Genomic DNA, 24,065 nt, shown 5'->3' with positions numbered 1-24,065 from the left:
TTAAACACCTACACCGCTACACGCCCACGCACACACATTCACACGCTATAATTTTTTGTGTCTACAGTATAGTTCTCCCGCCGGCCAGTAGAGAGCGGTAACGAGGCGTGACGTCCATCCCAGGTTACAATAGGAGTAAGCGGATATTGCGGGTTTGTAATAGAGAAGAAGAGAGATAAACAAACAAAAGAAATGTGTATTCTTAATCCATGTTCCATGAGGGTGGATTTAATTGGTACTTATTGAATCGGGTTTTCATCGTCATAATCGTTTAGCTGTAAGGTAAACCCCATAAGGACACATAGACGGCCATAGGTTCACTTAAAGAGGGTCTGAGAGCTACGTTAGCATGCAGGCTAGCGGCTAGCTCAGCGTTTACGATAACCGAGCGAATAGCTTGACATGTTTATTTTAGTACGTGAGGAAGGAGTGCGACACGATGGCCTGAAGCCCTCACTTGGTTAGCCGCAAGCCACACTTCGCTCCTCCGAAGGTTGGTTATGTTTCTGTACTGTGCATGGTATAGGGGTACACAGTCATAACATAACTAACTGTGAGGTGTATCAAATGAAACGTGCACAAGCACTCTGAACTCAATTCATGTTTGCCAACTCGGCAGCATATTGTGTGGAAGGGATCTTTTTAGGTATTGGGGTTGCTACTATATGTAATGTATAATGTATCAATTGCCATCTAGTTAGTGGAAACCTACAGGTTTATTCTTTGATTATCCATTTCATGTGTCATTTGTCCGTTTTGGTTCAGATGTGTATTTAAGTTGCCCATGTCATAATTAAGTGTTTGTCTTTCTCCACCAAAAGTTTGGCATTTATTTTAATACAGCTGGACATCTTGGCGGAACTTTAAACGGAATCGCTCCGTGAGCTTTTAGCGTCGTCACCATGGCGTGGGCACTAAAGCTGCCCCTGACGGACGAGGTGATCGAGTCAGGCTTGGTGCAGGACTTCGATGCGAGTCTCTCGGGCATTGGCCAAGAGCTGGGAGCAGGGGCATACAGTATGAGGTACTGCATGAATTCAGACAAACTTAATCGTTTTATTCCTTGTAGAATTGTAGTTATAACTGTTTAAATGTATGCATTAAGTAGTACATTGCCACACAGTGATTTGTTATCAAGAGATACTTTTGTTTTGTGTATCAACCACATATACTTGTGTTATTGCAACCCATTCTAAACTTAAATACAGCATACAGAACACAAAAATATGTATTCTAGGCATTGTATGAAATTGATAACTTTAATTAAGCCTAAAAAATAACGAGCTAAAACATCGATTAGCTACATTGATTTATGCATGTATAATAACAATGCAATGACTGCTGCACTAATATACTATCTTATATATATTTCATTTGATATCCCGCAAAAACATTGGTTTAAGCCTAATAAACACCTCTTTAATGTGAATCTCCTATTCCAATCTCCCTTACTGAAAATGTATTCACTTTGATAAATGTATATCCAATTTAACCTACTTTTAATAATGGCCCCTCTAACAGATGGCTGAAGTTTGGCGATTGTGTGTGCAATTAAATACGATTTTGCTGACTCAGGCATAGTGCTTGGAAAAGAAAACACTCTGTGTCCTTGTTGATTTAGCGAGTGCACCATTACATGACCCACCGAAGCCTGCAAAGAGCCACTTCATTGCTGAAATTCTTGGGTTGAGAGGAGAAACGGGATCCACAGACTGGAGACCGTGGTATTGGCTGCTGTCGTGCAACTTGCTTTCATTGGAATTGATGAATTTCTAGCTGAGAACACCCTGCAAGCCAGTGTGTATGTTCGACAATGCACTAATGCAACTAATGTGTGATTTGAAGTGTGCCCCGTTGTATCCAACTAGATGGGTAAAGCTCTGACGCCTCTCAGCCAAACACTAGAATGCATGTACAATGAACCCAAAGGAAATAATTTCTGAAAAGATGAAAAAAAAAAAAAAGATGAAAAAAAAAAAAAGATGAAAACGCTGAACGCTGTTTCCTTTGGTTGTTCCAGCGACGTGCTCGCCCTGCCCATCTTCAAGCAGGAAGAGTCCAACCTGCCCCCGGATAACGAAAACAAGATCCTGCCCTTCCAGTATGTCCTGTGTGCAGCTACCTCGCCGGCCATCAAGCTGCATGACGAAACACTCACCTACCTCAACCAAGGTCAGTGCCCCGACTCGCACCCGGCGCCGGCCACGTGATGGACACGACTGATGCCATTTGCCGAATGTATCTCAACATTATTGGAAAGACCCGGGCACGTTAACGGCTAATAACAATGTGTTGATTGGTTGTTGCAGGACAGTCTTATGAAATTCGAATGCTTGACAATCGGAAAATCGGGGAGCTTCCTGAAATCACCAGTAAGATGGTGAAGGTAAGCCTCCAACCTAGTTGAGAGTTATCAGGTGATCATATCAATATATTCATATCATGATATGATGATCAGCTCAGATTTGACCAAACTTACAGTTGCAATGTTTTTGCTGGTCGTAAGGGCTGCATCACTGTAAGGGCATTTAGCTGTCTGAACTTTAAGCAAACCTTAAAGCTCACTGTTTCCCTTGTTTCTATGTACGTGTTATTGGCAGTGAATATTTTGATGCCATAACCAGAACATTGCCTAATTGTTGTTTGGAGGTATTCAGCAGTGCCAGGTTGTTCATGTTTCTGTGTTTTACGACCTTAGAGCATCATCCGTGTGGTCTTCCATGACCGACGGCTGCAGTACACAGAACACCAGCAGCTGGAGGGTTGGCGCTGGAACCGGCCCGGGGACCGCATCCTGGACCTGGGTAAGAACGGAGCTTCTCCGAGCCCCTTTCACGTAGTCGCTGGTCCGCTTTGGGGGGCTACAGCGAGGGGGATCTGGCTCATGGCCACCGGATGAGATTTGTGTGTGACGGATTATGATAACCAATCTGATGCGTTACAGAGAAGGAAAGGTCACGTTTCACAAAGATATCCATTGGGACACGTGGCTGAGGCTTGGCATTGTAGTTTACATCGGCTTGATTTTGGTGTTTTAGCTTGTGTGCCAGAAAGGGTTCTAGTGAGCCATGGTAATTTTGTGGAAAAGAGTGGCGTGTATTGAGAACACATTTGACAATAACCTGTTTCACATTGATTCATTGCAGATATCCCCATGTCAGTTGGCATGATCGACCCCAGGGCTAACCCTACTCAGCTTAACACTGTGGAGTTCCTTTGGGACCCATCAAAAAGAACCTCAGTTTTTATCCAGGTAGCATGACAAACAAACACTGTCATTTGACCAGTCCACACTGTTCACCTCCCTCCTGAATCTCTCCTTTCTTTAGTGCGATGGATTGACGGTCTAAGATCTTAGCCATCGAGAACCCTGTTGTTTTGTGAACCCTCTGTTGTGCTCTGCTAGTTTGTACTGTTCAGTGTACCTATTCAGTTTGGCAGACTCAATGCACTTCCTATATTGAACCAAGTATATAATTTGTCAATTATGGTTAAACTTTCCTTTTCCTTTTAATACTCACCCAAACCCAAACCCCAACACATTTGTCTGGATGCCGTCTCGCCTCTTCGGCCCAAAAGAATATTCTGAGATGTGTGCTCTCTTGTTGTTTAGGTTCACTGCATCAGCACAGAGTTCACCATGCGAAAGCACGGAGGGGAGAAAGGCGTGCCTTTCCGGATCCAGATCGACACGTTCAAGGAGAACGACAGCATTGAGTACACTGAGCACCAGCACTCGGCCTCCTGCCAGGTCAAGGTCTTCAAGGTGGACACCGTTTCTCTGTTCACCATTCCGTCATGCCCACCATTTTTAAGTCGTACCACCAGTGTTGCTCTGTGCTGCATGGCGGCGCTAATGAGTCGAATGTGGCGGTTGCTCAGCCCAAAGGCGCCGACAGGAAGCAGAAGACGGACCGGGAGAAGATGGAGAAACGGGCGCCACAGGAGAGGGAGAAGTACCAGTCCTCTTACGAAACCACTATCCTCACAGAGGTCAGTATAGCAACTGTGTGGGCGGGTGGGTGGCCCTGATTGATCAGTAGTTGGTTGGCGGCATCTACGAGCTAAGGTGTCCCTAACAGAACGGTTCCGGGTTCAATCCCCTGCCTTATTTGGCCTTCTTATAAGCATCCTTGAGCAAGATGTCCCAACGCCTCAGAGCTCACTCCTTAATGAGCTGTGTCTGAATTCACTGTACATTAGGGCTTTGACTTTTGCCCAAAAATCATATTCGAAGTTTGTTGGTTTATTAATATTTGAATATTTATCTATAATATTTTGACCATTAAATGCCTTCAGTAAGACCTGGATTGGGCTTCGCGAGGTTTGTTTACCGTGTTGCTATGGTTACCGGTCTTGCGTGTTCCAACGGTTTATTAGGTTTCTAATAAATCGCTGTCTAATCAATACTTCATTCACTGCCTCTTCCGTGGTCATTACAATATTATGAATAGACTGCGTCGGGTTCTCCGACGTCTCTCCCTCTTGGCCTGCCCATAACAGGTTTGAATATTATGGGCTTCCTAATATTCCTTCGAATTTTGATTTATTTTTTGATATTCTAATTATATTCGAATAACGAAGTTCGGAGTCAAAGCCCTACTGTACATCTGCCATCCAAACCCAACACAATGAACTGTGTCTGAACTCACTGTACATCTACCATCCAAACCCAACACAGTAGTTGCCTTCTCTTAGTCGGCACGGATGCACTTTCTTCATAGATGTTGTTGGAGGTGTTTCTAAAGTCAACCGTTGGTCTGTTGCAGTGCTCTCCCTGGCCTGAGGTGACCTACGTCAGCAACTCCCCGTCTCCTAGCTTCATCAGCACACACACCACCTTCCCCGTGGTGGTGTCAGAAGGGTATGGCAGCAGGGGAAGATTACTCAGATGTTACTCAGTCTTGTTGTGTGTTTGTTGGCCCTAAATAAGGAACATGTATGGAACCAAAGAGAAGCACACGAGTAGGTTTCCCGTCGGATGTATTCAGTTACGTCTGTCTTTTTTATAGCAACGGATCGCCCAGTGAGCCTGAGCCGGTTGTCCCGGTGGTAGTAGAAGTAAGTATCAATGAATAAGTTATATAACGTATGTTTGTTCAGACGGGTCACCATGTAGTAGTGTTGGGTACATCTCTTTCCATTTGCAATATTTATATTTTTCCCTCAATTGGTAATTTCCTACCGTCTCTTTATAGCGCCACATATTGCAGTTGGGCTATTTTATAATGCCGGGTCTATTTATGGTATTTACGAATCTTCAAGTTCACTCTAGGAGGCAGGGGTGGGGCTTAACACAGTATACATTTTATTCATAGAAAGCTTGAATCAGAAGAAGGTAAACCTAGTGAACAGGACTGGGAGACCAAGGTCAAAAAGAGATTTATCCCAAAATGTATAATTTTCACTCTCTGTCAGAATGTTCTGATTTAAACCCCCTCCCTCTCTTAAATATGTGTTAATGCCTAAAAACATCATACTTGTCGTTCATATGAACGAGAAGCATAACAGAATCTAACGTGTATTTTCGTTTAGTCTTCGTTGTATCATCTGGCTCCTCACACCACGAGTCCTATGATCTTTAGCATTATCAATTTTATGTTTTCCGCATGCAAACCCAAATTCAATCGGAAGAAGTAGTTACTTACATCACGCAGGCACTGTAATATCGGAACTGTATGACATATACATTTTTGCACATGTAACATTATGTTTGGCAATATTTATACTACACAGATGTTTCTATTGAGTAGTGTGCATCATTGAGTTATCATCTATTGCCTGTTGTCCCAGTGTTTCATCCCATCTAAGTGAATGCAGAAAACAAAAAACATAAAGTTTATATGACTAACGATGTCATGGCAAATTTTAACTTGAATTTTTCTTACAGCCCCAACCTTTCACTTGTTTTCAACCGTACAACGAGGACAGCAACAAGGCATGTCCTCATTCTATTTCTTAGCAAAAATATTCAGTTCCAGGACTGAGGGGGTGCTTACCATGCTTATATATAACATGTTTTAAAGTGATATTGTAAAGTGATATTATCTAATAGGACCAGGTTCTGGAATGCACGTATTTTATCAGCGACCACGCTGATAGAATCATGAAAATGTTATTCTCAAAAGCATTATGTCTCTTAAAAGTACACAGCCACAATAAGCGAGAGGACCAAAGCAAGAGACCTGCTGTTCGATAGTAAATAAGAGTATGGCTGCTAAGAAAAACGTGTTGTAATGCTGGCCTTGTGCATTAATGGTCTAGTGGACAGCTGCAGCCATGATAACAACAGGGGACCACTGTGAACCTGGAACAATGTCCGCACATTGACATTGTCTTAGCCACCGGTTTCTCTGTAGCCTCCAAACTGAAGGAATCACCTTGAGGTTGATTCAGTCTATCTCCAATGTAGATAGATACTTATATAATAAGGCACATTTGTACACCAGCAGATTGTGTTTCAAGTCTGGTCACATGGATCCTGATTTTATTTTCTCTTTGAAATATCGACAAAGTTGGGGACCCAGAAATCGACAAGCTAGAAGAGGGTGTGGGGGAAACAACATGGGCAGCACAGTCAGCACCTGGTCTCACTGAGACGCTCAACAGCATTAACGTTATCCCCTGGCCCTTGTGTCCTGCCTGTCCTCAACGTCTACCCCTCAGAACCTGTTGCCCACGGCGACGCCGCAGGATGCCCTGCAATGGCTCCACAGGAACCGCTTCTCCACCTTCAGCCGCCTCTTCACCAACTTCTCAGGTAGGACACGCACCTGGAGAAGGTCTGTTTGATCATGCACAGGTTGAGCTCAAACAGACAACCACCGTCGGCTACAATAGTACTGCAACACCTCGAGGGATCCCCAAAAGTCGTTCCGCTTACAAGCTCAGTTTTGTTTATAAAAGCTCTGCACATCGCCAGGGACGACCATAAGAACACCGGCCACTACTAGGATCAGTCGTAACTCGATTGGCTCTGTCACACAAAAATGGTACCGGGGGCGAAAATTGTACCACCTACGTAATTCACGTTCGGAACATTACGTCATAGTTCGTCACGATTGTCCGTTGCCAGGCAGCTTTCAAAAAACATTCGCGCTCATGTTGCCGAAGACGAGTGTTTAAAGTGTATCATAGTCTAGCTAGCTTGTGTTAACTTAATACTCAGTTTACTAGCTAAATGCGATTCAACAATTACATACAATACAAATATAAAGTTAGCAACGCTAATAAATGTCATTTGTAAAATAAGTCTTATCTGTTTAATGTTATTTCGTCTTGTGACGCTCAATGAATGAGCGCAAATGTTCATGAACCTTCCTACGTCATCGTTCGACGCGATTGTCCGTTGCCAGGCAACGTTCGACGCGATCCTCCGTTGCCAGGCAGGTATGGAATTTTCGAACGCAGATTACGTAGGCGGTACAATTTTCGCGTGCTTCGAGTGCGACTACCAATCTGATTGGTTGATATCAATCAGATTGGAAGTCGCAAAAAAAACACATCACTGGAAAACTGAGTTCAGAGTCTCAATCTTCTCCACATTCATGTCTAGAGTCGCTGTCACTCAGAGTTTGTGTAGTTGGTGGGGACTTTTTTTTTTGGCCGTATGTGTCTAGCGGGTGGTGTGAAGTCACCCTGAGATGGGAAAGTAGACCCATTGCTGCGTTGTGCTTCAGGGGCCGACCTGCTGAAGCTCACCAGGGAAGACGTGATCCAGATCTGTGGGCCGGCCGACGGGATCCGGCTGTTCAACGCCATGAAGGGACGGTAGGTCTCCCCCTCTCGTGTGTGTGTGTGTGTGTGTGTGTGTGTGTGTGTGTGTGTGTGTGTGTGTGTGTGTGTGTGTGTGTGTGTGTGTGTGTGTGTGTGTGTGTGTGTGTGTGTGTGTGTGTGTGTGTGTGTGTGTGTGTGTGTGTGTGTGTGTGTGTGTGTGTGTGTGTGTGTGTGACGTCCTGGCACAAAAAAGTTGTACTTAGTTGTGTAGCATCTTATCCTAGCTAGCTTTGTTGCATACAGGGAATGGGTTAACCTAGCGATTTTAAGTGTTTGGCAATTGGTTCTATGAACATCCTTACTGTTCCGACGGCGATATATCTTGTTTCTTCTGAAAAATGTCTTTATTGTAAGTCGATTTGGATAAAAGCGTCTGGTAAATGTGTGTGTAGGGTGGTCCGTCCAAGGCTGACGGTGTACGTGTGCCAGGAGTCCCAGCAGGCCCGGGAACAGCAGCAGCAGAAACACGAGAACGGCGACTCGCCCAACAACACGTTCTTTGGTCTGTACTCTCTCCTCACTCGCTCACTCGCTCACTCACTCACTCACTCACTCACTCACTCACTCACTCACTCACTCACTCACTCACTCACTCACTCACTCACTCACTCACTCACTCACTCACTCACTCACTCACTCACTCACTCACTCACTCACTCACTCACTCACTCACTCACTCACTCACTCACTCACTCACTCACTCACAGCATCTAACAGCATCTAACACCAGTAGGAATTGAATACCTTAATGGCGCGTTTCCACTGCAGGGTGCGGAACGGATCGGATCGCAAAGGTGCGGGTCGGGTCGCGTTTCCACCGCCAAAAGTGGGCGTGACCCGGACTTTGCCGTACCCGTTCCGGCCCCATTCTCGGGACTCCTCCGTTGCGGTACCCAAAACGAGACCAGACGCCTGAAAGGGTCCCGTGAAATTCTAGCTACACCCCCCCCTCCGTTGATTGGTCGACAGAATCGTCACTTCCGGGTGACGCGGGGATAAAAACAAACAAACAGTAGCCTCGAGGTATTATTCTTTACAATTAACATGTCACGTAAAAAGCTTGCTTGGGCGAACAAGGAGGTGGAGACGTTCGTCTGCATTCTTGGGGAGGAAGACGTTTTTTACGATGTTTACGTAGCTGCCGCGGCGATCGACATCCGGCCTACCACCAAGGGTACTGTCGGCAGTGGAAACGCGACCTCGGAACTGAGCTGGTCTATACCGCCCCCTCCCTACCGCACCTTTGCGATCCGATCCGTTCCGCACCCTGCAGTGGAAACGCGGCATAAGAGCCGTTTTGGATTTGAATGCCTCTTCGCAGCCATAGTCATCCGTCTCGCCTCAAGCCTAGCACATTATAATGCATGCTAATAACTTTGTACCCATACTGTACCACACTACTTCTGTAAAACAGCGATAAATATGCCAACGTCCGCCTACAGTTTATCACGCCATCTACCTGGAGGACCTCACTGCCGCCGAGCTCACAGAGAAGATCGCTCAGCTCTTCAACATCTCACCCAGACAGATAAACCAAATCTTCAAACAAGGTCCCACGGGCATCCACGTACTGGTCAGCGATGAGGTAACCAGCAGCCGTGGCCCTTTACAGGCTGTTCTCGTCTTCCTCTGTTCATGCTTTGGTTTTGAAGTATTTTTCTCATGATTCTCGCCTGTGTCTTCATCAGATGATCCAGAACTTCCAGGACGAGGTGTGCTTTGTCTTGGACACGATGAAAGGTAGGAAGCGAACGAAGTACAACTGAACCGCAAAGAGTAAAAAAAAAAAAAAAAACATCCGTGATGACGTGGATCTAATTAATGTTTATTTGTTTCAACAGATGACACGAGCGACGGTTACCACATCATACTGAAGTGAACGGTCAACACTGGCGCGGGTAGTCTCTCTCTCTCTCTCTCTCCCTCGCTCTCGTTCTCTCTCTCTCTCTCTCTCTCTCGTTCTCGTTCTCGTTCTCGTTCTCGTTCTCTCTCTCTCTCTCTCTCTCTCCCCCCGCTGGTCTAGGGGCCGGCGCCGGGCCGCCCACTTACCGGGGCGCTGCCGTGATGGATCACGTGACTGAAGCGCTTGGTCCCCCCCCCCCCCCCCCCCCTGACCTTACTGAATACCGACGCCCCCGGCCCGAGACGCCCCACTGAGGCAGCGCCCGCCACTCTCCTTCTCTTAATGTGTTGCTTTTACGTTCTCCTCGCGTGGAGGAAGAGATGATGTCACGTTATTCTATGCTCGCTGGGCGCCTGGTGTGCCAAAGCGCTGTGCTTGAGAAAGGCTGAAGTAATCTGTCCACCGCTTTCTATAAAAAGAGAAGAACTTGACCCCTAGGAATCATGGCCTCGCCCCCCCCCCCCCCCCCCCCCCCCACACTTCTTCCCTCCGCCTCTCTCTGCCTCCTGTACCTGCTGGTCCTCGCCCCCTCAGCCGCTCAGACACACACATAGCGGTGGATGGACAAGACAACGCTAACACACAAGGCCAGATCTCGATGTTGCGACGCAGGGTGCCATCAAAGTGGACGTCCTGAGGCAGGGGCAGTGGGTCCTAGTGTTTCTCCAGCTGTCTGAGCTCTGGTGAAACACTGCCTGGCGCCGTGGCCACGGTGGCACTGCACTTAAGTCCCATCGCTATCCCCGTGCCGACGAAGGCACAAGATCACAACGCCTTTGGGCAGTTCAAACCTTAATTTTACCTTTTAATGTATTCATGACAAATCGTATGGATTGACTGTTTTTGTAATCTTATTATTTTAGCCAACCTGGTTCTCTGGTTCTCTATCATCGTATTGCATCGTATTGTGGTTTGTTTGGCTGGGTGAGGCTGCATGGTGCAGGTGAGGCTGCATGGTGCAGGTGTTCTTAGTGTGTGAATGGGTATTTGAGAGTCCACCAGCAGTGTCCCATGCTGGCATCATTGAAATACTTCTTCATAACAATGGCTACTGTATTTTTTGCCCTTTTACTGTTACACTGGAGGTTGGCATGTCTTAAGGATAGGTGATTTATAATCTCTCAATGTCTGCTTTGAAGAGTGGCAATCTTATGTCATGTAATTTGTGTACATGCGCTTCCCTTTGTTACATATATTTTAGACTCAAACTGCATTTACCACTGCTGTCATGGTAGCCATCTTACTGTCAAGACGTTTTTTTATTATTTTAATTTTCAAACTGCGCCGATGAAGCTTTACACTATGTTTCAAATATATAATAAAACAGGCATGTTTTTGTTATGAGCTTATGAAGAATACCTTCTCCTTTGGCTGCAGCAGAGGGTAGACAAAGAAGCCGGGACATAACTACATTTCCCAGTATCCTCGGCAAGCCTGCATGTTTGTGACGTCACAATAAGTATATATTGCTCCGTAGAAAATGTCCCACTCCATTGTTACATTGTAACAACCAGCCGGGCAGGGGGCAAGGGGGAGAAGGACGTCACTTCGACAGGAAAATCGCAACATTTGACATCAAATACAACAGGACCTGTCTGGCTTTTATCAACGAAGACAGCAAGAAAAACCGACCTGATAGAAACCGCCCTTGTGATTTAAAGGATAAACGAAGCCAGATGTCAGCGGATTTCCCCTTTTCAAGCAATTCCAAGTCTCGTACCAGGAAGACAAGACATTCGGCGTTCTACATCATCTTGTATCGATAATGTTCAAGGCAATAAACATCAGCTAAACCATATGACGTCCTTCTTTCCGCCGACTGCCCCCCCCCCCCGTCGTTAGTAGATAGGCATGCAACGTTTAAACAGAACGATTGCCACGAATTCAGCCTTTTCTTTGGTCTCCAGTGTGCAGAACAATGAACATGAAGCCTAAGTAGCCTGATTGGCTTTTAAACAGCAGTACAGTTGACAAATCAAGCCAACACTAATTCAAAACACGTTGGCTTACAACGGGTTGTAGTATCCCATGCAAGTGTTTTCTATTTTGGACAATTTTTTTAGCTTTCCAACAGTAAACAGATTAATGTTCGATTCCCATTGACCAAAAACACGGAACCATCCCACTATTTATTTTGAATCGGAGTCCTGATTTCTGTCCCAGGTAAGAATGATTTCCTTTCCTCCGTATTGTGCTCATGATAAATTGGTGACCTGTCCTGTGTGTCCTGAGAGAGAGAGAGGGCGATCGAGGCGTAGACCTATGACAATGTCATTTCCATCCTTCGACGACTTCCCCATCCGACTCGTTTGTGTCTATTTGCTGCATCTGCAAACGGGTTGCTTGCTCCAAAGCACCTGACCGGTAACGACGCCTACTAATGATCACACGCATTCAAGTCCCTCCAATACGGATATGCACAGGATAAAGGTCTCTCAGGACCTTTGTTTTGTCAACCTCTCCATCACTGACAGTTCAGGCCTATTTTATTGCATTTCTTTTGGGATTTGGTTTATGATCACGCTATTAGCAAATGCTATATGTAAACTATTTGAATTAAAGGATTTGATATCAACTGTTATTTTGATACTCATGTACAACATAATAATCATGCAGCAAGAGTGACACTGTGTGATGTATCATATATTACCTGAATCAGAAGCCTGCAGGCTCAAACCAGTGTACAGTATTTCGAAATAATTGAGGTTTAGTGGTCCCAGAGAAGAGCGTATTGACTCCCACCCCGAAAAGCTATGATTCATTGCATGATTCCTTCCAGCCCCCTGGCCTCCCACTAGGCTTGCTTCCCGTGTCCACCCCCCCCATCCCCACCCCACAGTATTCAGAGGCTGAGCAGAGCCGCAGACACAATTTCATTCATGGCTTTTCCCTTATCAACCCATGCTTTTGGGGGTTGCCGTGGCAACGTTCCCAGACTTGATGAGCTGGGTAGGATTTCATGTGAGACGGAGGTGAAGGGAGGGGGGTGACTGGGCTCGAATACAGATGGGGGAAGAGAGAAACCGGAAGTTTACCTCACCTTTCCTTTTTTATCTTCTACCAGATGATAGCTGTGTTGTTTAGGTGTGCTCCAATCAGCCAATCCAAGTTTGCTCTCATCTCCCCGGATGCTCCGGAACCCATTATGAAGCTCTCATCCCATTATGAAGGAGATCATCACCCACTCTGTCTTGATCTTCTGAAGATCAGAGTTGAAGTGCCCAGTCTAACCTTCAACAAGTTAATGTTCAAGTTTTTTTTTCCGTGAAATGGACAACACAAATACAAACAGGCTGTATCTGTTGTTGTCCGCAATGACATACTTGAGTTACAAGCTCTCCTCAACAATGCAGGCAAAATTAACAAGTCAAATGTAGAAGGACAAAGTTTTATCCGGGTAAGTAACAAGAAGAATAATGCTATAAGCATTTGAAAAAAAGTATTCCACTGTATTAAGCCTAATATATGAATAATGGATATTATATATTGCGCAGTAGAACAGTACATCGGTACAGTGTCAGCTTCCCATTTGGTTCGTGCAAAGGATGTTCAACCATAAAGTGAGTGTGTTCGGACTGTAAAGTGCAACAATCCACTCCTATCACGAGGCTCCATTTTGAATGCACTGCACGCCTTCTGCATACTTCCCCTCCAGACGCCGGCACTGCCTAGGACTCTCCAGTGATGACCACATGCCTCTGTCTCCCCTCCCAGGTTCCATGGAGGCAGGCGCGTCCCTCGGCCTCAAGCGACGGTATGAGGAGGTGGACCACAGCTCAGCGTTCTCCACCCCCAAGGACTCAGACGATGAGGTCTCCAGCAGCGACAGCGCCGACAGCTGTGACAGCCTCAATCCCCCGTCTGGCGCACCGTTTGCACGTATGCATCACCAAGCAACATCTCCCCCCCCCCCCCCTGCACACACACTGATCATGCACACATACTAACAACCACACACGCATTGCACAGTGCTGGGAATGCTAGGAAGCGTAGATGTTCCATTCAGTTTTATTCCATTCCATTGTAATTACGTTCTATTCTGTTGTGTTCCATTCTGTATTCTACATTGTGTTGGAATAAATGGCGTTCTGTAACTTCTATTCTATTTCTTCCTGTTATATTACCTACCGTTGCGTTCCATTCTCTTACTTTACATTGTGTTACATTACCACTTGGTTCTATTACACTCTTATTACCTAACCTATTGTTACATATTGTATAAATTACATTCAGTTCTTATTCATTCTGTTACATAAGTTTCTGTTTTGTTGCAATATACAATATTACAGTCTGCTACGTGCATCCTGTCACATGACATTCTGATGCATGTAATTAGCTAATTGAATACTTTTAAATTAAAATTGTCAATAAAAAATGTGTTGTCATTAAGAGAAAACAGACAGTAAAACAGTACAGTAGTAACAAGAGTGAGGTCCATCGTCTACCCCTAAGCACACGTCACTAATCTCTCTCTCTCTCTCTCCCCCCTTTGCTCTCTTTCTCTCTCCCCCTTTCGCTCTCTCTCTCTCCCCTTCGCTCTCTCTCTCTCCCCTTCGCTCTCTCTCTCTCCCCTTCGCTCTCTCTCTCTCTCCCCCCCCCCCCCCCTCCCTCAGCCACCTCCATCCTCCGACGCCAGAGGCCTTCCCCGGGGGGGAAGCGGGTGCGCTTCGACCTGGTGACGGTGTACTACTTCCCGCGGCGGCAGGGCTTCACCAGCGTCCCCAGCCAGGGGGGCAGCTCGCTGGGCATGGCGCGCCACCACTCCTCCAGCCGCCACTACACCCTGGGGGAGTTCGCCCGCGAGCAGGAGAGCAGCCACCGCCACACGCTGCGGCAGCACCTCCGCCAGGAGAAGCTCAGCGCCCGCAAGATGAAGGTCAGACCCCCCCCCCCCCCCGGAGAACCTTTATTCAGAGATTAAGTAGAACAACTGGCGAATTTTAAATATGGCCGTGAAATGATGATGGCTTTGAGATATCACCCTAATATTTTCTCAACCTTGATTCTATTTGGGCTTCATAGTTCTGGGTCAGTACAGAGTTGAATGAGGCTCAATCTTTGGGGGCAATCTGCTGCTAGATCAAATCAATTGTTCCACTTTTGAGCAAAATTGCTTTTTGCCGGCTAAAATAGATCAATAGAGCAACTCTGCCCACCCCTATCCCTGAAGAAAGAGAGGAAGGCAGACCTAACAGACTCTGCAAGTTGGCCCTGCAGGGCATTGCTCCAGTTTGCTTGTAGACAGCCACTAATTAGCTATCTGCCCATTGACATCCGAGGGTGGTCACGACGCCAGCAGCAGTTGTTGAAATAATAATAAACATTCTTGAATATTTAATGGTTTGTTTCATAATTGTACAGTTTTCTCATCAAGGTCTGGGTCATAGCTCAATGGAACTAATTGTATTGGCATTTGAGCAGTAGTTTGTCGTTTATATATATATATATATCTATATCTATAGCAGGATGGCCCAGTGTGCAGCACATCAACAGTCTAGTCTCTAGAACGGTACCTTCCAGATTGGGTTCAAACAGCGGCTACACTGATTCTGTAACGCTGAGGTTCAGATCCTGGCTCCTCGTAGCCGTTGACCACTGAGGGGCTAATCCCACACTTGAGCCTCCTCATACCAAGGAGTAGCAGGGCCCCTCCGGTCCGGCCGTGTGTGTGTGTGTGTGTGTGTGCGTGTACGTCGCTGACAGCCCCTCTTGTTGTGCGACCCGCCCCACGCAGCTGACGCGCAACGGCACGGTGGAGTGCTCCCAGGCCGACCTGCTGACGCTGGAGGACGTGTCGGACGAGGACCTGGACGTGGACGCCGTGGAGGTGGACGACTGCTTCTTCCTGCAGCCGCTGCCCACCAAGCGGCGCCGGGCGCTGCTGCGGGCCTCGGGCGTGGCCCGCATCGACGCCCGCGAGAAGGCGGAGCTCCGGGCCATCCGGTTGTCCCGTGAGGAGTGCGGCTGCGACTGCCGCCTGTACTGCGACCCGCGCCACTGTGGCTGCAGCCAGGCGGGCATCAAGTGCCAGGTGAGGGGTGTGTGTGTGTGTGAGAGAAGGTAAAGGATCGTTTTGCATAGGAAGTGACTGCCCGTGTATGGCGGTGGAGCCGCAGTGTAATAGTTATCTGGAGTCATGTGGTCATTAGTGTGCTGAGAGCAGAATTGTGAATTGAGGATAACAAATAGCTTCAGTACAGTTGATGGAGCACCATGCTGCCATGCTGTGGCGTTATAGAATCACACTTCTTCATACTGTTCACTACTGAGCCTTCCGACAATATATTATTTCCGAAACATTCGAATGGGAGGGAAAAATGAATAATACCCTGCCCTCGAGTACAAGCATATACATCATCATCATCATCATCAACCTAATGGCTCTTGTTTTGAATACAACGAAATAAACCATTGATCCATAAGTTAGCTAAGGTGTCCCCTATGCTATCATGTTTATTATTGACCCTCCTTGCTGAATGATACGCAGCTAGCCTGGGCTCCTCTAGATCCTAGCCGAACCTCCATGTCCTCCACCCAAACCAAGCGTCCAGCCTGATACCCCCCCCCCCCCCCCTCCAGGTGGACCGCATGGCGTTCCCGTGCGGCTGCTCCCGGGACGGCTGCGGCAACATGGCGGGCCGCATCGAGTTCAACCCGCTGCGCGTGCGCACGCACTACCTGCACACCATCATGAAGCTGGGCCTGGAGAAGAGGATGGAGCAGTACCCCGCCGACGCCGACCTGCTGCTCTCCGCCGCCTCCACCGGGCCCCCGTCCCCGGAGCTGCCCTGCTCCTCCTCCTCCTCCTCCTCCTCCTCCTCCCTGTCGGCGGGGGCCTTCCAGCTGGAGGAGAGCGAGGCGGAGGCGGTGGTGGCGGTGCACGACCTGCTGGCCGAGCGCGACGTCCTGGAGCGGGAGAACGAGACGGCCGTGCTGCACCTGCAGAGCGCCGAGGAGCAGGAGCGCCGCGAGCGGGAGCGGGAGGAGGCGGAGGCGTCGGCCCCGGGGCCCGGGGGGCTGCCGGGCCCCGGGGAGGAGCCCGGTGAGGAGCAGGTGCTGCTGCAGGGCTCCTTCCCCCCGGGGCCCGCCGTGCTCTGCGTGGCCCCCGACGTCCAGGAGACGGGGCCCCCCCCGGAGGGGCCCTCCGCCTCCCTGCTGTACTACCAGCTCACCCCCGTGCAGCCGGGGGGCCCGGAGCCCCCGGGGGCGGCCCCAGGGACAGGGGAGAGGGAGGAGGAGGAGGAGGAGGTGGAGGCGGCAGGAGAGGAACAAAAACAAGGTGGAGAGGGCGGCGGCAGGGGTAGCGAGGGCGGAGGCGTGGCCTGCGGTCAGGCCGCCGGCGGGGTCGTGACCCTGGGCTCGGAGGAGGGGCCCCCCGGCCCGCTGCACAACCGCTCCCCGGGGCCGTGCCAGGCGGGGGCCCGCTCGGCCGCGCAGGGGGAGGTGGCCCCGCCTCCGTCCGAGGTGTAGCGCGCGGCCCACCTGCAGATGTTTTGCACAAAAATAAGCTTTTCTCTGAAGGCTGAAAAAAATAATGTCCACATTTCACGCCAAGGGAGAAAAGAATGAACTATTGAGTAATGTTACAGTCTTCAGGCTCGCGGTAGCGCCCGTCTTGGGTCTCAATCATACGGGAACTACGGCAGTCAGAGTCTAACACTACAGAGCAGAGGGGGGACATAATGGCCCAATCCCATTTCTACCCCTTCCCCCTCCCCCTTGTTTTGAAGGGCTAAGGGGAAGGGGGAAGGGGAAGGGGTAATGGGTAGAAATGGGATTGGGCCAAAGTGTGATTGCCAACCTTAGTCTTTATATCTATGTTTTTCATCCAGTGTATCAAGCTGTGTGCACTGTGGTCTGTGTGTTTTGGGAACGCGCACCGAGGTAGGGTGGTGGTGCGCTACATTCGGCCTCCCCTCCCCTGACGTCGCAGCATGGCCTCGCTGTCTCTGTCCCTTCAAGTGGCCGCCGTTGGTGTCCCCCCCCCCGCCCGCCTCTCACAATAGACCTAATAATCCTGGAGATACTTGTTTAGTGTGTACTGTATATGCATTTGCGACGAGCTAGTTGGAGCCACGGTAGCGGTCAGTGTGATCTGTACGCACGAGGGCGAGGGCCACACGTGTGTGTGTGTGTGTGTGTGTGTGTGTGTGTGTGTGTGTAGGGGCCACGGTGCCGGTTAAAGCAGGAAGAGAGCATCAGCGCTGAGGCGCCCCCCCCCCCCTCCCGCCCGCATTTCCTCTTCTGTTTCTACCTTGGAGCCGCTCCGGCAAATGCTAATTATTTATCTGAAGCGCTGGTTTTGCTTTTCCAGCAAAGCGTCCCCCAGCTTGGGGACCTACTGCTTCTTTCAGTCATGTGGGTTTCCGGCGGATGAAGACAGCGATCCGTTCGACGTGAGTCATCACGCTTGCCTGTTTTTGTGTTTTAGTTTTTCTTAGAATGGACAGAATGAAACAGGAGCTGTTTCTGGCGGCAGCGTGGAGGTTTGTCACACGCCACCTCTAGTTATTTGCGTCATGTTGGAGAGAAGAAGACACGAAGGATCACAGTAGTCTTCAAATGATTCGAACGACTGCTGGTGTCTTGTAACAACGGTTCGCGCTGATCCAAGCCAGATTTCATCGAATGAAAATAACACTATAGAGTCAAATCAAACAATAGCGTGTGCTGTTGTCAAAAAAAACAACAAGATATGTGATGAACCACGACAACAATCTTAGTATGATTTATTCTGTTTTTATGGATGAGTGTGGGTAGAGTTGGAGCGTGTGCGTGCGTATGTGCCTGTGCACAGGCGAGTGTGAGTGTATACGTGTTGTAAACATGTGTTTGTATTTGCAGTATAAGAGTGTTGGTCGTAAGGGGGGGAGGGGGGAGGTGATATTAATGAGGAATATAAATTAGGGATATATTAATAACAATATGTTTATTCCCCTAAAGGTGCTGTGGTGATAGATTTACAACTTAGCTCTTTGTTTTGTTTTTAACAACCATGATAACCAATGTGATTTCCAGGGCGTGTACCCTGACGAGGGGCCGAGCTGTTGGGGTCTTTCAGTGCCTCTCTGAGGACCACCGTAGCGTTTGCACGGCACACCATTTGCAATGGTGAATGCGGGGGAGTGTTTTGTCATTTAATGCGTCAATGCGAACCCATTTCTCTCTCTGTCTCAGTGTATTTTTGAAGCTACATATACCGTTCAACAGAAGTGTGCCGACTCTTCTTACACAAAATCAGTCCTCTGTTGTGTAGCCTTTAATTCCAGCTGTTGCTTTCTTGTAATGGCTTGCCTGACACAGGATGTGGTGCTGTGTATGAGATGTCTGATGTATTTTATTTGACTGTTTGTTTTGTTTTCTTAATATATAAATCGATATATTCATGCTAAAGAGTTGCACCAAAGCAGTGGTTTCAAACCTAACTCACCGATGCCGCCAGCCGCCACATGCTCAGGCGATGTCGCACCGTTGTCGTTGTGAGACGAGACATCTTTCCCGGTACTCTGTGTTTACTTGACATGCCTTGAAGATAATACCGTCCCTGAAGAAATCATGATTACAAGCTGCCCGTTGTCGAGTCTTTGTCTCTGGCTGTCTACTAATAGACTTATGCCGCTTTTCCACCGCACATGTAGCTCGACTCGACACGACTCGACACGACACGACTCGACACGGTAGCAGCACGGGTGCTTTTCCACCGCAAAAAGTACCTCCTGGACGTGGGCGGGGTCGGCTGCGCGAAAGGGCCGTGACGTATTTGTGTACGCGACGCAAACAACACATACGCAACCCACACATGGACAGAACCCACATAACAACAATGGAGGACATCGATCACATTACTATTATTAGCTGGCATGTTGAAGAAGTTGGAGAAGTGGAACATGTTGGCTGCGGCGCTGCTATGGATGTTACCAGCATGGTTGCCATGTCGCTCTCGTGACTTCGTCACACTCTCTGGCCAATCAGTCGCCGGCCGTCTGCCGACGTCACCTTTTAGCATCGGCTCAGCTCGCTTGGAACCTAGAGCGAGTAGGTACTAGAAAAAGCAGCCACTTCAGGTACCAGATACCATGGTACCGCGGTGGAAACGCAAAAAATGCGAGCTGAGTCGAGTCGTGTCGAGTCGTGTCGAGCTGGTACCATGCAGTGGAAAAGCGGCATTAGGTTTGGGACCACTGCACCAAACAAACTCCAATACACTATGTGTGTGCGTGTGTGTGTGAGAATGTGTGCCTGTGTGTGAACGTGGGAAACGACTGACACATTTAGACTTCACCTTAAAGCTGTGAGAGCCACTCTCATTCTAACTGTTGCCTAAAGTGGATATGAAGGTTCTTTTATATAAAACTTTAAAATAAAGAATCCATTTGAAAAAGAGATATGTTTCAATGTGTATGTCTTCCTAAAACCTTCAACTAAATATGCCCTGTGTCTGTTTAAAGAACCTTCCGTCCGAGCAATATTCATAAGAATATGATCAAATATTGTCTGATGACATTATTCAATCATTTTAACATTATTTATTTGGCAAACTACAAGCAAGTTCTGTTATTGAATTGTGCTCAAGGACATATTGCATGTTGCATTGAGAATGTCCTTCACATAAGCTGAATATGGGAGAGTTTAGTGACTACATAAATCAAAATGTTTAATCAATCCAATGAAGATAAATTAATAGAGAAGACCAGCAAAGCATATAAAATCAAGTGTTCTCATGTGAGACATGGCAGCCTTCGAAGGTCACAACAGACTCAATAGATTGAATAACCGTCAAGCTACCACTAGATGGCGGTGTAGTTCTAAATTTGCAATGCATCAGGCGGTATCCTGAAGCGCTCCATACACATAGAAATGGGCTGGGGTGAGAATTGAGAGCCAAGCTACCTCATCAAATGTTTAGATTATTTGTTTACTCAGTAATTTAGCAATTACAAAGAACAGACTACCTATGAGTTCTGCGGCATGTGAAAAAGGGCCAACCATAGGATTTTCATCGCATCATCATTATGCTATTACTTACATACCCATATGCTTTGTGTGCTCTCATAAGGCTTGTAATCCTAAAGGTCTAGTAATTGCCTGCTAACGAGATTGACCCTATATTCTTTGAATGTGGTCGCCTCCACTTTCTATCTAGACCTTCCATAGTCGGAAATGTTCCCTAGTTGTGGCCAGATTAGGCGGCGGAGAATCTTGGGGTTGCACACCAAAACTAAGTTTTGGGGCACACCAAAACCAGTTGGGGGTATGCCAAAACCAGTTGGGGGCATACCAAAACCAGTTGGGGGCAGGCGATCTTATCAGGGTACCACTGACTCAGAAGAACAGCGCTCTATTGGCTCAGCCTTGTGGTGTCGCTCACACAAAGTTGAGCGAGAGTATTACCAGCGGCCCAGATACATATTTTCTCTGGTTTAGCTCCGATAGCAGGAAGCGGCTAGCAGCGACACAATGTCCCCCTCTATATTCCCAAAGTGCCTCAGTAAGAAGTGGCTTCCTGAGCGGGGCTGGCTGCCAATTCTACCAGCAGAAGGTTGTGTTACATATGCTAGCTTTCAACACAACAGACTGGAGATTAGTCCTGCAAAGCCAAGTTGGGCCTACTATGTACTAACCCTAACCCTACCCATGTTGCTGTAACAACACTCAGATCTTAAAATCCTAGGGGGGTTAAGGTGGTCCTGTGTTCATGACAAAATTCTGATTAGATCCTTTTTTGGAGATGGAAATTACGTTTTGGCCACAGTCCATCTGTGAGTCATGTGTGTCCTGCCAATTGTGTTTCAATTGTTTCGTTTTTGTTGTATCTTTTCAATGGCCAGAGGAACCCAATTAGGGTCTATATCCTGAAGGAGGATGGTGAACAATTCGAAAGAATTTAACAAACAAACAAACCACAAAATGAGCAACATGCTAGTGTTATTACAGGGAAGTCTGAACAACTCCTTTCTACAGAAAGGACTCCCATTACAAAAGTGTAAAATGCAAATGTTATGTTTGCCACACCATACCAATCTCTCTCTCTCTCTCTCTCTCTCTCTCTCTCTCTCTCTCTCTCTCTCTCTCTCTCTCTCTCTCCCTCTCCCTCTCCCTCTCCTCTCTCTCTCTCTCTCTCTCTCTCTCTCTCTCTCTCTCTCTCTCTCTCTCTCTCTCTCTCTCTCTCTCTCTCACACCAGTACTAAATGCTATCGGTGCTGCTTCACTCAGCCTAGTTTACTATAAAGTAGCACTATTCATAAATCTGCCATGTGATTCCTCCCCCCATCGTCGGTGGAACAAGTAGAGCTTAAGGAGGGAGAAACAGTGCGAGCCAGATGCTGCAGGCATGATGCCGGTATAATGTCCAGTCTGTGCTGCACGCGCACAAGAGCTCAGCCACATTCACACTCAATAAGCAAGTGGAAACAAAGGAGGCCTTATAGTCAAGGTATATACAAGATGTAAACGGCTTACATTCACCATCGATAATAACAAGGTTGGATCCACTTCTCCAAACGCCATGCAAACAATTATGATATGGCATTGTGTGTCAATAGCATTTTAATGTGAACTATGAGTCCATTATGCAACATGAAAAAAGGTTTGAACATTTTCAAAACAGAAACTGAGAGTATTCTAATGCTTTGCACAGAATGTGATGCATATGCAAGTGCATATTCTCCTGGCCTGTATAATGAATCTTCATCCTCTCAGCATCGATGCTGCCGACAACAACGTCCAGGTTTGAAAAGGTCCAGCCAACCCCCGACTGGTCAGATGCTGACAGGATATGACATGCTACTGCCAACCCAAAACACATACAACCTCAAACTAAACAAGAAGCGGCAGAGCACGGCATATTTGCCAATTGGCTCCCAGCTGAACCAGGAAACCAACTGTGTTTCCCACACCTGTGTAAAACATGTGTCTTATTCTGCTTTACCTGTCCAATGAGAAGCTTGTCACCCTCTCCTCGGTAAACCAACATTAACACCACAAGGAGCACACAGAAGTAGAGCCCGTAGTTGCAGACACGTTCTTCTTAATCTCCCTTTCACTGTTCACACTTTAGTCATGCTTTTCTACCCTTTCTGTATGGGTTTAATGCGGTCATAAAAAGCCGTACTATTAGCTCAGCCACTGGCGGCGTGCCCACGCTCTGTGAGGTAGACAAGCCTCTTGACTTTACAACAGCTGGGGGGGTAGCCCCATCTGGCTCCATCTCACACAGAGAGCCCTTTGACTCACACGGGGTTAATGATGATATGGAAAATATGTTGGCCGGAGATGTTTGATGACTGACACAGCAGAGAGGCAGTGGTCGTGTTGTGTTTGCGCATCGTGTGTACTTTGAGTTCAGGATCAGCCGGTCACGGTCACTTTCTGTTTGTTTATGTTGAATGGATGCACGTTTTTCTACGCCTTATCTATATCTTTATCACTAGTGGGCCGGTAACCTCCGGATGAGCAAAGCATCCTGAGGAAGCCATAATGGTGCTCAACTCTTGGGAGGAGCCTCCATATCACCTCCTGATCTCTGACCTAATGACTGTTTATACTCACTAACCAGTCAAGGATGCTCAAATTGTCTGTGTTTGTGTTAAGTCAAGTTAATCTATCAAACTAGTGGTACTGCATTGGAAAGCAGAAATAGACATAGAATAGTAGATATAAACCAGTGGATGTGGAGTGGGAAAGACCATAGCAGAAAAACCCTTATGTCCCACCCTAGTGATTGCAGATGTTGGATGTATTGTCCTGTCCCATCAGCTTTCTACCACTCTCTCTCTGCGCCTCGCTTTTGATGAATGGCCCAGCTCTTACAGTGCCCCTACCATCAGATAAGTTGCTCTCGCTGGAGTTGGGGTTCCTGACCGCCATTCTGTTCCTGCCTCAGGCCAACACAAGTCCAGATGGAGGGGGTTTGAGAGCTTTCAATGTGGAGTTGGAGTTTTTTCGTGTACGTGTGCGTGTGTATGTATGTATGTATGTATGTGTGTGTGTGTGTGTGTGTGTGTGTGTGTGTGTGTGTGTGTGTGTGTGTGTGTGTGTGTGTGTGTGTGTGTGTGTTTGTGTGTGTGTGTGCATGTGTCTGACCCACACAACACACAAGTAGTAAGAATATGAGAGGGGATTGGTTGTTGAACACTGGTGACTCTGGGAAAGGAAGTGGAATAACTTCCTCTGCATGCCTTGACTCCCTGTGGACAATTAACCAAATCAAGTCGTCACTTGTGGCAAAAACGCAGGACCCTGATGTGGAGGTCACCTCCCAGTCTCCCCATTAGCACATTGCTACATTCTTTATTGGTTACTCTTGTTTTGTATTGTTCCTGCGGTAATGACAGCCAACACCACAAGGGGTCAGGCTTCTTTGGCATTCACAGTGCTCTGTTAGCGA

The 24,065-nt window shown here is 47.6% G+C and overlaps 2 protein-coding genes across 3 annotated transcripts; both read left to right on the top strand.

Annotated features, from left to right (window-relative positions):
- Positions 1 to 113: 113 nt before the first annotated feature.
- Positions 114 to 11,028, top strand: tfcp2 (transcription factor CP2). Of its 2 annotated transcripts, none has more exons than XM_060046370.1 (16): positions 114 to 493; positions 844 to 1,024; positions 2,021 to 2,172; positions 2,310 to 2,386; positions 2,699 to 2,804; positions 3,147 to 3,253; positions 3,614 to 3,766; positions 3,883 to 3,993; positions 4,770 to 4,864; positions 5,013 to 5,061; positions 6,667 to 6,760; positions 7,680 to 7,770; positions 8,169 to 8,278; positions 9,219 to 9,361; positions 9,465 to 9,516; positions 9,618 to 11,028. In XM_060046370.1, the coding sequence occupies exons 2-16, from the start codon at positions 903 to 905 to the stop codon at positions 9,653 to 9,655; spliced, it is 1,500 nt and encodes a 499-aa protein (XP_059902353.1). In that variant the 5' UTR covers positions 114 to 493; positions 844 to 902; the 3' UTR covers positions 9,656 to 11,028. The 2 variants fall into 2 exon arrangements, with proteins under 2 accessions (XP_059902353.1, XP_059902430.1); XM_060046447.1 differs by having other exon boundaries at positions 822 to 1,024.
- Positions 11,029 to 11,627: 599 nt separating this feature from the next.
- Positions 11,628 to 19,248, top strand: csrnp2 (cysteine-serine-rich nuclear protein 2). Its single transcript, XM_060046239.1, has 5 exons — positions 11,628 to 11,842; positions 13,394 to 13,558; positions 14,293 to 14,555; positions 15,414 to 15,710; positions 16,259 to 19,248. Exons 2-5 carry the CDS (start codon positions 13,399 to 13,401, stop codon positions 17,147 to 17,149), a joined length of 1,611 nt encoding a protein of 536 aa, XP_059902222.1. The 5' UTR covers positions 11,628 to 11,842; positions 13,394 to 13,398; the 3' UTR covers positions 17,150 to 19,248.
- Positions 19,249 to 24,065: the final 4,817 nt, after the last annotated feature.

Source organism: Gadus macrocephalus, chromosome 1, assembly GCF_031168955.1.
Source record: "Gadus macrocephalus chromosome 1, ASM3116895v1".
NCBI classification, from domain to species: Eukaryota; Metazoa; Chordata; class Actinopteri; order Gadiformes; family Gadidae; genus Gadus; species Gadus macrocephalus.
This window is presented reverse-complemented; position numbering and strand designations above follow the sequence as displayed.

Bases quoted from the DNA above. Each gene is read 5' to 3' on its own strand.
- tfcp2 (XM_060046370.1), top strand. From the start codon at position 903: ATGGCGTGGGCACTAAAGCTGCCCCTGACGGACGAGGTGATCGAGTCA. The intron at 2,805-3,146 runs GTAAGAACGGAG...GATTCATTGCAG, and splicing joins GGACCGCATCCTGGACCTGG to ATATCCCCATGTCAGTTGGC. The intron at 4,865-5,012 runs GTATGGCAGCAG...TCTTTTTTATAG, and splicing joins CCCGTGGTGGTGTCAGAAGG to CAACGGATCGCCCAGTGAGC.
- csrnp2 (XM_060046239.1), top strand. From the start codon at position 13,399: ATGGAGGCAGGCGCGTCCCTCGGCCTCAAGCGACGGTATGAGGAGGTG. The intron at 14,556-15,413 runs GTCAGACCCCCC...CGCCCCACGCAG, and splicing joins TCAGCGCCCGCAAGATGAAG to CTGACGCGCAACGGCACGGT. The intron at 15,711-16,258 runs GTGAGGGGTGTG...CCCCCCCTCCAG, and splicing joins AGGCGGGCATCAAGTGCCAG to GTGGACCGCATGGCGTTCCC.